This window comes from Betta splendens, chromosome 22 (genome assembly GCF_900634795.4).
Source record: "Betta splendens chromosome 22, fBetSpl5.4, whole genome shotgun sequence".
Lineage (NCBI taxonomy): Eukaryota > Metazoa > Chordata > Actinopteri > Anabantiformes > Osphronemidae > Betta > Betta splendens.
The window spans coordinates 7,963,571-7,977,642 of record NC_040900.2 but is presented as its reverse complement, the minus strand read 5'-3'; the positions used below and the strand labels follow the sequence as shown (position 1 = coordinate 7,977,642).

General features: G+C 48.1%; 2 protein-coding genes and 2 non-coding genes across 6 annotated transcripts; all 4 read right to left on the bottom strand.

Annotated features, from left to right (window-relative positions):
- Window positions 1–462: 462 nt before the first annotated feature.
- On the bottom strand, window positions 463–535 carry trnaa-agc (transfer RNA alanine (anticodon AGC)). The gene has a single exon. It is a non-coding gene; the product is annotated as a tRNA-Ala (tRNA).
- A 972-nt stretch (window positions 536–1,507) lies between these two features.
- Window positions 1,508–1,580, bottom strand: trnaa-agc (transfer RNA alanine (anticodon AGC)). The gene has a single exon. It is a non-coding gene; the product is annotated as a tRNA-Ala (tRNA).
- Window positions 1,581–2,601: 1,021 nt separating this feature from the next.
- On the bottom strand, window positions 2,602–5,688 carry mapre3a (microtubule-associated protein, RP/EB family, member 3a). 2 transcript variants are annotated; one of them, XM_055505995.1, is made up of 7 exons: window positions 5,555–5,688; window positions 4,290–4,417; window positions 4,056–4,201; window positions 3,777–3,969; window positions 3,151–3,293; window positions 2,906–3,058; window positions 2,602–2,807 (listed from the first exon to the last, which is right to left on the bottom strand). In XM_055505995.1, exons 2-7 carry the CDS (start codon window positions 4,408–4,410, stop codon window positions 2,739–2,741), a joined length of 825 nt encoding a protein of 274 aa, XP_055361970.1. In that variant the 5' UTR covers window positions 4,411–4,417; window positions 5,555–5,688; the 3' UTR covers window positions 2,602–2,738. The 2 variants fall into 2 exon arrangements, with proteins under 2 accessions (XP_055361970.1, XP_028995252.1); XM_029139419.3 differs by having other exon boundaries at window positions 3,813–3,969.
- Window positions 5,689–6,230: 542 nt separating this feature from the next.
- On the bottom strand, window positions 6,231–13,428 carry dpysl5a (dihydropyrimidinase like 5a). Of its 2 annotated transcripts, none has more exons than XM_029139368.3 (13): window positions 13,266–13,428; window positions 11,331–11,601; window positions 10,084–10,242; window positions 9,783–9,962; window positions 9,627–9,695; window positions 9,490–9,534; window positions 9,341–9,416; window positions 9,107–9,263; window positions 8,890–9,031; window positions 8,640–8,782; window positions 8,311–8,518; window positions 8,056–8,224; window positions 6,231–7,762 (listed from the first exon to the last, which is right to left on the bottom strand). In XM_029139368.3, the coding sequence occupies exons 2-13, from the start codon at window positions 11,589–11,591 to the stop codon at window positions 7,677–7,679; spliced, it is 1,695 nt and encodes a 564-aa protein (XP_028995201.1). In that variant the 5' UTR covers window positions 11,592–11,601; window positions 13,266–13,428; the 3' UTR covers window positions 6,231–7,676. The 2 variants fall into 2 exon arrangements, with proteins under 2 accessions (XP_028995201.1, XP_028995200.1); XM_029139367.2 differs by lacking the exon at window positions 13,266–13,428 and adding an exon at window positions 11,680–11,816.
- Window positions 13,429–14,072: the final 644 nt, after the last annotated feature.

The window sequence follows — 14,072 nt, the reverse complement described above, 5'->3', positions numbered from 1 at the left end:
TTTCCAACATGCCATAAGTAAAGGTATGACAACAACATGCAATCAGGCAGGTGTATTCTCATATTGTTGTGTAATCCCTAAAACCAAATACTTCTATGCATTTCAAATTGATGAATTTGTTATTTTAGCTTCCTTTACTTATTAGTGTTAACCTTTTGCTGATTTATTGTAAAGTCAGTATTCTCAGCAGTGTGCAGTATTTATCTGATGTTTGAATTTGTGAATAATGAACTAGTGACAACAATAAACATTTCTAATCTGAACATCAGCAGTGATGCCATCTTTCCTTAAACGTAAATGTATATGCATGCAATGAAGGTTTAGATACATTATGTGCATTTGCTCTGTCCTCCCGTTTAAGTGTTTAAATACATGGTAAAGGGTGACACTCTGCTCAGCTCAGCTCTGAACAGTGTACAAAGCAGTGATCAATGCAACAATTCTATCCAAAAATTAAGTCACTGGAGGATGCGGGCATCGATCCCGCTACCTCTCGCATGCTAAGCGAGCGCTCTACCATTTGAGCTAATCCCCCTCTCAAATAATGTATCTATAAGAAAGGTATAGAGACCAATTTTATATATTTGCACACGATTTTTTTTCTTAAGGTGAAATGAAATTAAAGCAAATAGGCCTTGGCAAGTTATACCAGTGAAATACCAGGTCACCTCTGAATGTCAAAAGTGGACAAAGCAATTCCATATAAAATCAAACATTCTGGAGGATGCGGGCATCGATCCCGCTTCCTCTCGCATGCTAAACGAGCGTTCTACCATTTGAGCTAATCCCCCCTCCACCGTTTGAATTTGCAATAGACGGTACGGCACACAATAATTCCTGCCACTGGTTTAGTGTTTTTTACTTGTGTTTTTAGTCTTTTTACTTAGTGACCCATTAAATCAACAAATTCCGCAAATAAACCTTGTCAAGGCACACCAGTCAAATGCTTTTCATTTCACGTGACAACCTCTGAATGTCAAGAGTGTGCGAAAAAGCAATTATTCTGGAGGATGCGGGCATCGATCCCGCTACATCTCGCATGCTAAGCGAGCGCTCTACCATTTGAGCAAATCCCCCTTCTGATTACTGGTTTTGCGACAGAGAATAGAGGATATATATATGCCTGCCACTAGTTTAATGTTTTTTAATGACCTATGCAGGCAACCAATTCCGCAAATAAGCCTTGACAAGGCGCTATAAAAAGTGAGCTAAGTCTGGTAACGATAAAATGCTCTGAAGATCACCCAATGTGATCTACCGGGGTTGGTTTATAGTGTAGGATCCTGGAGCAGTCATTTCCATTGTCCATCGCATGTGATCGACATCCAAACACAGATGCTTTGTTGCCACCTGGTGGTTGATCCGTGTACAACTTTTACTGTAATCTATAAACTTTACTCTGTGTAAAAATTTAATCACATAGCTTCTAATAAACGTCTTACCTTTGCAGAACATTTGTTTTTCTAACTTTGAACACATAACTAGCATAAACGAATTAAAATTTACTTGGAGGATGCGGGCATCGATCCCGCTACCTCTCGCATGCTAAGCGAGCGCTCTACCATTTGAGCTAATCCCCCACCTACATGGAACCCGGAAGTGCACTGTTTAAAAATATACACATGTAACATAATTCACAGAAAGGTTTATAATTAGAGCTAATGCATTATAGTGGTATTTTATACGACACATCGCAACAACACACATACAATTGTGTTTTCACAACTGTTTATTTATTGAAACCCAGAAGATGTTTTGTAGAAGTGTTGTGTGGATGTTTACATGGCCAATGAGTACAGGTTCTGGAGCGATGGCAGCCAGTTTGCAAAATAAAAACAGCCGGGGAGGGACGGGAGGCTTCGACTGGGTGCTGGTGGAGCCCCGTCAGGTTTCACACATCTCAAACCTAAAGGCTACTGCATGTTGGCCTAAAAGATACAACGGCAATTAACCAGGGTCGTGCAACATCACACAAAATCTCCACACAAAGACATGTACAAAATATCACTCATTCACAGTCATGGAACATTCCCATGCTCAGATATGTTGCTGATCAATAATCAATAACTGCAGAGCGCTGCTCAAATGCCTGGAGTCGTTTCCTACATGCCACGAACCCAGCAAACTACAAACCAAAAGCACAAACCTTATCCTAAACCACACACAGGCCTCTCAAGCTTTCAGTTGATGCACAGTAGGTTCTGCACCTTTTCTGCTACAGTTAATCTAAATGGAAATTATAAGTTAAATAAATAAGAAACTGTCATTTAAAAAGACACTTTAGTTACAGTTTTAGTAGCTCTGGGAGTGTCCTGATGGCACATAGGAGCAGTGTTGTTCTGTGCTCTGATAGTAGTATTAACAGCGCACCAAAGGCAAATAAATAACTCCATAATGAGCAAAGACATTGTTCTCTCCAAAGTCAGAATGTCAGGAATATTTACACACTTAAATTTGATCTCCGCTCCCTTACTCGCGCTGAAATAACTGGGGTATGTCTGTGTTATTGTTGCCGTGTAGGTGGAGGAGAGGAGGGGCAGCAAACAATGACGCGGAGTAGTGTGCACAGCGTGTGGACGAGCAGTGGATGGAGAGGGGCAGATTGGGAGCGAGGAAAGATGGAGAGCAGGGTTGATGGAGAACGTGCACAGAGAGTGAGAGAGAGAGTAGAAAACGAATGAAGGCGAAAAAAAAGGAAGGAGAGGATAGTGAAGTGAGAAGGGGGGGAAGATGGAGGCTCAGTATTCATCCTGGTCCAGGTGAGCTTGTTCGTCGAGGTCCTCGTCTTCTGGTGGCGCAAAGCCTTCCTGAAAAGCAACCAGAAAGAAAACGGTGTCACAGGTTTGCCCTAACGTCTGTCCGGATTACAAACAAAACAGCCGGGGTTTTGAGACGTGTTCTGTACCTCTGTTGCGTACAGAATGTTGATTATCTTGCTTAGGATGGGGTTGTTTTCACTCTCGTGTTCCTGGCAGATCAACTCAATGTCCCGTAGTTTGCTGAAGTAGAAGTCTCTTTCCTTCTCTAGTCCGTCTACGGTCAGCTTCAACTCCATCAACTGAAGGAAGGAACAGAAGGAAACGTGTATTAATGATGTTTAGGGCTCTATTATTATTTTAGCTGTTTAGGGGCGCCAGTCTGAAATTCTACCTGTTGATTCAGCTCCATGATCTCAGCATCACTGCCCCCATTTCTAGACAAAGACGGGTTCTTCCTCATGGCCGGAGTGTTGTGCTGGACCCGCTGTGGTGTGGGCATGTTTTTGGGCACTGTCGGGGATGTTCTCTGTGGTCCTGGAGGAACCAGAGATGAGGAGAGAGAGAGAGAGAGAGAGAGAGAGAGAGAGAGACGATGAGCATTTGGCGTAAAGCACCTTCACTGCACTTTTTTATTGGCTTCGTAGCAAGTGTGGCGATGAATCCAGCACATTATAGAGAGCCGATGTACCCAGCGAGCGGAGAATTTGCAGCGCTCCACTTTGCCAATGGACTCAAATTGAGGACACAAATTTAGACACAAATTAAAGCCTAGCAAACGTTACTCTATAAGTGCTTCAGCAGACGTGTTGTACGTAGATTCAAAGACAACACATGCAGTCACTGCGTCCGCTTACAACCACCAGAGCACACAAGCAGAGACAGAGCGCGGGCGGCCGGGCCGATGTCACTCTGGTTAGTCAAACTCTTTTCGTTTGCCAGTCTCGCTTGCAGGGAGAGCTTTCGAGCCATCCAAAGCTCAGCAAGACCGTGCAGCCGCGGCGCAACCGTGGGCTTTACCTGGGTTTCTCTTTGGTTTGTGGATAAAGTGATCACCTGGGTTGGGCGCAGGGGCCACGTCCTGGCCCTGCCTGGCTAGTAAGGGGTCGTACTCCTTCCCGTCGTAGTTGGCGTCGAAGAACTTCTTGAACCACTGCACGAACTCAAAGTTGTCCTGGAACTTCCCTTTTACAAGCTTTTCAACAGGAATTATCTGAGGAGCACAGACAGAACCGTGATATGTGCGTCTTGTGTTTCTGTTAATAGATGTTTCATTGATTCAAATAGAAGGATTCTGACTTTGTCGACACTCATCCGTTTAAAAGCCGCCTGAAGGACTTTGAAGTTGTGTATAAATTCATGCTCCAGCTTGGCTTGGAATTTGACCTTCTTCAGAAGGATGCACCCCGGAAACAACATGTCCATGAACTGGCAATAGGCTGCTCCTGGAAAGCAGAGACACAGATACTTATTTTTGCTTCCGTGTCCCGGGACGGCGTTCACTGCAGCGCTCCGCCGACGCCACGGCCTCACCTGAACAGAGCTGCTCGATCTTGGTGTAGGTGAGATGTAAGGAGTCGTTGACCCATGCCAGCATGTCATGTCGGCTGAGGTTGTCAATGGACACAGATGTGGCGTACACATTCACTGCCATCCCCTACCTGAAAGCAAAAAAGACATTAGATGCATTTGATGTTGATTAATGTGCTGATGGAGAAACCTGGATGAGAAGGACAGAGAGCAAGGAGCAAAACTAAATCTGGGACCCCCAACGGAACCGTGACCCTTCCAAACTGATTGAGTCGCCTCATAGTGACGGGCAACTGTATGGAAATAGACAGTGACTGCTGTTATCTGGGCTCGATCTCCTCCATGTCTTTGGATGGTTATTTCTCTCTAGGTCAGAAGCTACTGCAGTCCTGGGCCTGTAAACTAGATTATTTGTTGCTGTAAACACTGAGTGGGAAGCATCTTTAGTCTACAGATGCGTTGTGTGTAATCCCCCCTGGATTAAACAGCTTTACACATCTGGCAGCTCCAGCCCGATCCGTGCTCACTTCCTCTGCTCGTTAAAACCCTCCAGCGGCGTCGTTCCCGTCACAACTGCCCCGGTGGCACGCGGTCGCCTCCCGCAGTAAAGACGCACATTCACGCGCGGGGGGACGGAGCCTTTAAACCTGCGCGTGCTGACGGAGGCTCGCCCGCAACCGCATCGCGCCAACCTGACGTTCGCAGCGATGGTGGCGATCGCGCTGATGATGCGCCCTCAACGCGCCGGTGTTCGGCCACGGGGCTCGGCTAGCCTGCAATTACATGGCATTAAAGCCGCAGTAAACGCAAAACCCGCTCCGGTCCGGCGACGCGAACAGCCGCACGCATTGCAGCGGGGGCCGTTTCTTATAGACCAAATCGGGATTATTGTGTCGAGAGCGGCGCACGACAGGACAGTCAGACCCATTCTCCTAAAAAAAACCTGCCGGGCCTTTGTGGAAAAACCTCCAATAATGACTGCGCAAAACGCTCGAGTGGCGCTGGGGCAGATGGGCGGGGGTCTGGCATTTGGAGCCTGGCCGCAGAACAATATGCGTCTGTTCGCTGGGGTGGCTTTGGGTTAAAAACCCGCAACGCTGGCCGCGCTCCGCTAGCGGCCCCCTCTACAGGCCTCCACGAACACCTCAGGGTCCGCGCACGGGAAATATGCTCGGTGCGTGGGAATAAAACGCGGCTCCGCCGGCAAAGGAGCGCTCGCGAGCGCGACGAGGCGAGGCCGGAGGCTCCGCCGCGGGTTCGATACTCACTGTTTTCAGGAGCGTCCGTGTTGTTGTCACGCTGGGCAGTTTTCCGTGTGTCAGTGCTCGTCGCTGGCGTCGTTGTCAGACCCTGCGCGGTGCAGTGCTTGGTAACGGGCCGCCCTGTCTGGGGCTGCAACAATCCAGCTCCTACCGCGCATGCGCCCGACTCCATGCTGCTGAAAGTTCATTATAAATAGGACTTTGGCCTGTTCCAGCTAAGAGACACATGATGTGTCTGGGTGGATTTTAGGCCTGTTATTTACTTACTGAGTAAGGTTTTAGTGAGGTCAGACCGCACAAAATGCTCTACTCTCACCATTGTGTGGTGTGGATTAGTTTTTTTGCATTTAACTGTTTTTCCTAAAAGTGACTTAAATGTTTCAAAATTTAATTTCACAATGTCCTGTGTTCTTTTTAGCACAATAAAATATGTAGTCAATATGAAATACCAAAGTGAGTGAATATCCTTGAATGAATGAGAGCTGCCAGTTTTGTATTTGTTTGTTTACTTCCACAGGACAATCCAGGCTGTTAATGGCGCCGTAAGCTGTCGTTTACTTACTGGGAACCTTTGTAACCAGTTATCAGTTTTAAGAAATGCAGTAAAGTCTGCGGTGTAGTATTGTGTTATCGCACCGTACCTTTAGTATGTATTGAACAAAAGTAACAATCAGATGCAAGGTTCAGCTGGAGATTTCATTGTGGTTTATTTGCACTCAAACCTGTGATCAAGAGCTGGAAGAAAAAACTAATGAGATGAGTGGAATTCAATGTGACGACACATTGTTCAGCACCGGTGAACGTCTGGGGGAGACGACGCGACAAGCTTCACTGGAGCGTCTGCAGCAAATATCAGTAGAACGAGCGTAAAAGGTTCTAAACATGATGCACTGCACTGCAGTTTTGACTAAAACACAACAAAAACAAATACTAACATAGTTATTCACGTCTATAAACAAAAACTGTAACAAATATAGAAGTTGAGAACATAGACAGTATCAGTGCTTTTCTGTAGGTGCTAAACAAAGTCAATGCCTTCCTGTCGCGATGCTGAGCTTTCAGTAGCAAGTGAAGGCATTCAACGCAACGCAACAAGAGGCGTTCACTGACCGACACCTCGGCTGTTAAACCCCGGACAATCGCTGCACCTTGGCTGTGCTTCACAGTGGTGCGTTACATGGGACGCGTCAGTCTGAGGAACGCTGTACACCTGCAGTGAGGGTTCGGTGAACGTGTCAGAGGTCACGACGTGTAGCGGCAGTGTGGGAGGGTGTCGGGGGGGTTCTCGGGTGAGAAAAAGGCCATTTGGGTGAGACTTTTTGCTCGGAGTGGAAAATGAACACGTCAGTGCCTGCTTCCATGCACGGTACACACAGCATGGGTTCATCCAAGTCTATGCTGCTATAAGGCTGTGGACATCATCTCAAATGCTAATCTGACTGATAAAACACTAAGCAAACACATCATTCTTATTCAGGAAATGGATCTAATGCAGTAGTATCAAACCAAACAACACAAATAACGCAATACAAACAATAAATATACAAAAGGTTTAAAAGGTTACCATTGCTTGCAATGTGCTACTTTTCATCAACAGGTCAGTTCATTGTTCATATAACTGACTTATCCATTCATGCTGACAACCTTGTAATAATTTATTACATTTCATTCAGTGTGGCTCGCAGTAAAAAGACATTGTGACGGTAAATCATGTAAAAAGGCATCTAAATAGTACATGATACAAGTGCAAAACTGTATTTTACAGTGAGGTAACACAATCGCATCATAAAAAACATGACTCACCCTCATATTCCTAAAACTATGAATGATAATTCCCCTAAAACGAGCCAAAGCCAAACGTACGTGAGGCGAACTTGTGATTCGTGACATTGGACTATGCGAATAAAAAATGGCTCAACGTTCGACTGAAACGTGGCTGCTAGACCACTGCACATACTGTAAGGTTAACTTGATCCAGTTTAATGTTTTACGGTCCTACGTAAGTGTGCTGAGTTCAAAATGAAAACACGTCTCCATCACCCCCACACATGCTCCAGGCCTACAGTGAGGGAAACCAATCACGTTGCTCGGCTCGTTTCCCCCACGTCTCATTCTTACTCCCCGTTGGTTACCAGATCCCGCTGGACCGGCCTCCAGGAGGGGCGAGTATCCTGGCTGAGGATCTCTTTGGAATGTTGTCGTCGATCTGGGCACCTGGGGAACGACACACGAGCAGAGATTTAGTGGCATAAACTCAAATATTCTGATGCCTGAAAATGTTTATTTTCAAAACTGAAAGACCATGTACCAAGGTGTTAGATACAAAAATTTGGGTCTATAATTGTTGGTAATAAATGTTGATTGGCCTTAACTCTACTGGTGTTCAGTGTGTTCATCATTTCATCCTCTATAACTGTTACACAGCGCCCCCACCTGGGCATAGTCCACCTTTTAAAAGATAACTGGCTCCACACATGCAAACGCAGACATTAGCTGTTGGTCCTCACCAGACAGGCTGAAGCTGGACTCATGGAGGTCCCTCACGCCCCCGTGCCTGGTGCAGGGGCGCGTCGGAGTATCCAGGTCCGACGCTCCAAAGTCCCTCTTCGACGAGTTGACCACCGCCACTACGTCGCCCGTGTAGGGCTCCCGCTCCACGGCTTTCACTGCCAGGCACTAGTGGACCCACGTGGCACCACGCGGACACAGGTTAATCACTAATCCAAGGAACCATGGTCGGTAACGACAGCTCTGTCTCATACCTTTTCCCTCTGAACCATCTTCTTGTAGAGGTAATCTGGGAACGTTCTCAGGGGGCAAAACTTCCCAGAGCCCTCGGCGCACGTGAACATGCCATTTTCGTAGACCAGACGGCCACGGCTGATGGTGACCAGAGGAACGCCGTGGCAACGCAGGCCTTCGTACAGGTTCAGATCTCCTCCCTGGAACTGGTTATCCACAGAGATGGTCCTGCATGAGGAGATTAAAGGAAGAATTGACCCAATTTGGAGACACAACCACCCTTGGAGACGTGGGATGAAAGCTGCAGTCAGACAGGCGGGTCGATGAGAGGATGGATCGAGTTTCTCACTTGGATCCCTCGGGGTCCCAGACCACCACATCCGCATCTGCTCCGGGGATGATCCGGCCTTTCCTGGGGTACAGGTTGTAGATCTTGGCTGCGTTTGCGCTTGTGACTGCCACAAAGCGATTCTCATCCATTTTACCTCCAATCTGCAAATTACATCCAACACATAATTAAAATCAATATGGTTTTCATGTTGGCTTTAATCGTGGTTTTTTTTTTGGGGACAGATGTCCCGTGGAAGAGCTGCACGCACCACTCCTTTCTCCCAGATGACGCTCATGCGATCCTGAATGCCAGGGAGCCCATGAGGGATCTTGGTGAAGTCATCCTTGCCCATGGCTTTCTGCTTGATGGTGAAAGGGCGGTGGTCGGACGCCACCACGTTCAGGGTGTCGCTGCAATGGAAGGTCACACCCATTAGTAGAACGCATGGCACGGCCACATGAGAGATGTGATTGCGTGGCCCTTACTTTCCGAGCAGGCTCATTAGGTAGTTGGGAGTGGTGGGGTCCAGGCGGAGAGGGGGCACGGTGACGTGGGCTGCAGCACAGGCCCAGTCCTGGTGATAGTACTGGGCCCCGTTGAGCACGGCGTGGGCCGTGGTCGTTTCCCCGTGGACCACCTTACCTGCGGCAGCCAGCTTCTTTCAGACACACGGTGTTGACTAAGGTTTAGGAAGCTACTGAATAATACGTGCAACTCACCCTGCATTTTAGCCGTCGCCATCTCATCCCCTGCAGACGTGCTGGACACGTTGACGAAGTAGATTGGACAATGGGCCTAATGGAAAATATCCGTGAGGTTAGGAGTAAAAATGATAAATGATGTATTTCTGCTGGGGGATCTCACTCACCCTGTTGGCGATGGTAATGGCCCTGTGTGTCGCCTCTGCTTCTAACTGTGTAGAAACAAATAGATGCGTGGCTTTATCAAATCCAGTCTGGCCTGCGGATGATTCATGATCTACTAAACAGTAAGTGCTGATCCTACCTCTTCAGGCCTGCTGATTTCAATCCCCTCTGGGCCACTAATGCCCAGGTCCAGTGCTTCCCTTGCACCCTGTGCACAGAGCAAATACAGGTCACCAACAATTCCTACATCCTACAATCCTACAATTAAAAATGCACAGGCGGGATTCTCTCTCACCTCCGCCACCAGTTCCCCATTCTCCGCATGCACTCTGGCTATGGCGCCGATGTCCTTACAGTGCTGCAGCGCCTGGAAGAGCTCGCTGTCTCTCAGCATGTACGTGTCCTTGTAGGCCATGAACATCTGAAAGGAATTCACTCCTTTCTCCCGCACCAGCGTCTCCATCTCAGCTCGCACCTGCAGGACGACACGCCGGAGCCAAGCGCTAGAAAACGCCTCTGCCTTTGACATTTTGAGCACAACAGGACCCCTTCTGTTTAGATCCTGCAACATCTGCAAGGAATGCTGGGAATTTTACCTTGGGTCCCCACCAAGTAACGCCGACGTGCAGGGCGTAGTCACAGCAGGACTTGGAGTCTGCTGAGCGGCAGCAGCTCTCGAAGGCTTCCAGCAGCGACTCATCCTTGTCCGGCAGAACGTGTCCGATCACCATCGTGGTGCCGCCAGCTAGAGCCGCCTACAGGGAGCACACAGTGGGGTTCAGATGGCATCTTTTAGTGAGGATCACTTTCATTCACAGTCTGAAAAATCTGAAAATCTTAGTATTAATGTTTATTGCTATGATAATTGCCACGTATAACTATAGCGTATAATTTCTCAGGCTTTCCTCAGGTTTAAACAACCCAAACAACTGAATAGTGTTTGGTTTGTGTACAAGTGCATGCTTCACTGAGCATATGTCAGCTGACCCCAGAGACTAGAGCTGTGTGTCGCGGGTAGGAGGACGGGGGGTGGGTCTGAGAACCATTGTCTCCATGCACAATGGCGAGAGTGGAGAGGCTGTGCGGCAGTCTTTGCAACAGCCCCCTGGTATCCATGGAAACCGATACCGATGTGCATTTGTCTCCAGACTTTTTTTTTTATATAAGGGGGAGACGACGAGGAGGAGACGGAGACAGGAATGAGGGGTGGGGATGTAGAACAGTGGCGGATAGTGTCTACCAGTCTGTCCAGTGACTACACCAAGTGAATCCCACCACCCGTCATCTCTCTGCTTCCATTATCTCAAAGTGCTACTGGGCGATGAGTCATTCTGGGGCCTTGAGGCAGAGTGGGTTATCCCAGCCGTATCAGCACCTATGATGACTCCATTACAGTCTGTCTGGCAGCTATTAGCCCAGACTGCCAACAGGGAAGTAGCAAATCAGCTGTGACCAAGCTGGTAAAACAGAATCTGCAAGCACACCCACAATTTGAGAAAATGTAGAATTAGTTATATATAAATAAACAATAATCAAGCAGGGATGAAACTAAACTGCTTCTATCAACCTTTAACTATTTATTAAGGTCATGCTTTATATATGTGGATATACACAGTATATCCACATATATATCATATTATTTATAATAGGATTTACTGCTGGAGTTGTTTTAACATCTTATTGCCCAAAATAAAATCATATTTGATCCCAAAATATTGAAAAGCTGTCATAAAAAAGCAAACAGCATCACTGACAAGTGTGCTAAAATTAAAACCTAGTGGAAAGTTTCTGCTGGTTTTTCAGAAAGCAGAAAAACTGCATGTAGTTTAGTTTCGTTTCTCACCTTGGTGCCGCTGTAGAAGTCGTCGGCCGTGACGGCGTTCATGAAGCTCTCCTCCAGGTGCACGCTGGTGTCGATGCCGCCGGGGAGGACCAGTTTGCCCGCGGCGTCGATCACCTTGGCGCCACCCGGGATCATCAGCTCCTTCCCCACCTGCTGGACGATGCCGTTCTCGATGTAGACGTCCGCCTCCTGGGTGCAGTCGTCGTTCACCACCTTTCCACCCTTTATCAGGATGCGCGCCGTGGCTGGGCTGGAAGACATGGCGATGGCTCTGCGGGGACGAGGGGAGAAACGTGAGGAGCCGGACTGAGATCTGCGTTAGTGCAAGAAAACAGCAGCTTGGCAGCACCTCATTCTGATAAGGTGCAGTAAAAGCAGAGAAAGGAGAGACGGGTCAGTAGCGCTGCTCTGTCGGGCTGTGACTGACATAAGCTACGAGCTACGAGGCCGTGTCAGTCACCGCCTGTGACCTCACGTCGCACTGGACAGCGTCGTGGTCCAATGGAAGGACGCTGACTCCACTCTGGATCACAATGAGGCCCAACAAGAGTGAATGGAGAGCGTTATTTTGAAAAGACCCAAGCAGCACCGCAGGGATTTACAATAGAGCGGGACTGAAAGAAGCCCAGTGGGTGAATATGCTGAATTAAACTGAGGTGGTTCCCTTTTCAGAACCAGAAAACCCAATTGCTCTACTCTAATGAACAGTGGGTTCAGCCCCTCTTGCCCTCAGAGGGTTATAATAGGAGTTTAATGGATCACCTAGAGGTCACTGGAATTTAAAATATGTCACATCACAACACACTGAACATTAAATTAAATCAAATATAGCCACTGAATAAAATAAATAAATAAATAAATAATCGCTTTGTAAGTGGTCCATGTTTCTGGTGGTCTTACCATTTTAGGATTATTTATGCCAGAAAAAAGATGCAGACAAAATAATGATAAAGAATCGTTTCTTCTGATCCAATCTCAGGCAGAATGGCTGTTGTAACAGATGTGAATCACTCCCTATAGGAAAGACGTAATCTCCAGGATTTGGGGTTTCACTTTTAGATCCCAGCGTTGAGGATGTGTCCGTCCATGCGCGCTTGCGCGCACGTGCGCGTGCGGGACGCGTATACGTAGGAGGGTGCGGCAACTTTACTGCATGGCACGGACTCCCTCACGCGTCCCGATCTGAGGGCTGATAACGCGGAGGTGTCTCCCCCTCTGCGCGGATACGAACAGGCCGCACGGTCGGAGGAGACCGCGCCGCTCTGTTCCCCTCAGCTCGGAGACGGCTGCGGGCCTGATGGCCAAAGTTCACCGCATCCTGGGGCCCGTAGCTCCATAGTAAACAGATGCAGCCCCGATTAAATAGGACAATAACCCAGTGCAAATATTAGGTGCTATAAATATAGAAACGCATGGTAAATCATTACAAATACAGAGGATGTGTGACCTATAAAATTACAGAAACCTTTATTAAATGCCTATAAGTCACATGTAGCCCCCCGCCTTTGTTTATTAGAACGACTCGAATGCTCCTTCCATGAAATATGGTGATTTCACTGACCAAGCGTGCAAGCAGTGCAATGATGACACTTCTACTAGTGCGACTTGACACAAAGAAACCGGTCTCCATCCGCTGTGCGCGGCTCAGCCTTCGTTATCGACCTAAAAACCGCCTTCCCAGCTCCCCGTCCCCCCCTCCGCGCTCGGTGAAGTGCGGATCGCGGACCGGCGGTGCGCGACGATGGCCCCGCTTTACGAGCGAGGAGCGCTCCGGGCAGGTGGAGGTGGCGTGGGGCGCTTCAGGGCGTGTGAAGCGCCTGGGCGAGGAACCCAGACGTGCGGCCGGGGGGAGGCACGGGGACAGTCTCCCGGCACCGGGGGGGAGGATTTCCTCGCCGAGGCGGCGGAATGAAGCTGACGGCGGACGACACGTACCTCCTGCACTGGACCTGCTGCTGCTGCGGCTCCGCTCGGGTCTCTGGTCACTTTCTGACAGGAATGCAACACAGTCCGCGGATGGCACTTTCCAAGCAGTTACACTCGCCAGATGGATGTCATCCCGGCAGGTCCGGGACCAGCAGAGCGCCGCAACATCAGCACCAAGTTTGTAGGCTGAAAGAGGTACGACGTCCGGTAGCTGATTTCAAAATAAAAGCCGATTTGCATTACGCCCACTGTAGACTCACTGTGTAGTGAATGAATCTTGCGCTATTTTCTTAACATTGACAGTTATCATGCAGCGTGAGCCGGTCAGACCTCTTTTTCAGTTTTAAACAGCATCACCCACAAAGTTTTGTGTATCATGTGTTTACTCAAGCTCGCCTCGAACACATTTTATTTTCTTATTTCTAGTCATTCGCCTCTTTTCCGGCACGACTCTAGCGTTACGTGAGTAACTTAACGGAGCGACGGTGTGACGCTCCAATCAGCTGCGCTGAGTGAAGGCTTGGTCTCCTAATCATCCAATCAGCTTAGATTTAGGGCGTGTCCACTCCAGGGAGGCTGTACCACTACGACGTACAGAGGGTGGAATCTACACACCGGCTCAGGGTGGGCGGTTATCATGCACCCGATGACCTTAATGTCTCTACTTAAAGACTCCTCATGATGGCAAAGAAGCTAAATATTTATCAGCTGATCAGGCAAAAGAGTCCCGAGGATGCTGCGAACTGAAGCCAATAATTTTACAAAAATTACACAACTTGTGAGGTTTTGCACAAAAACAAAACATTTATTCAAGTG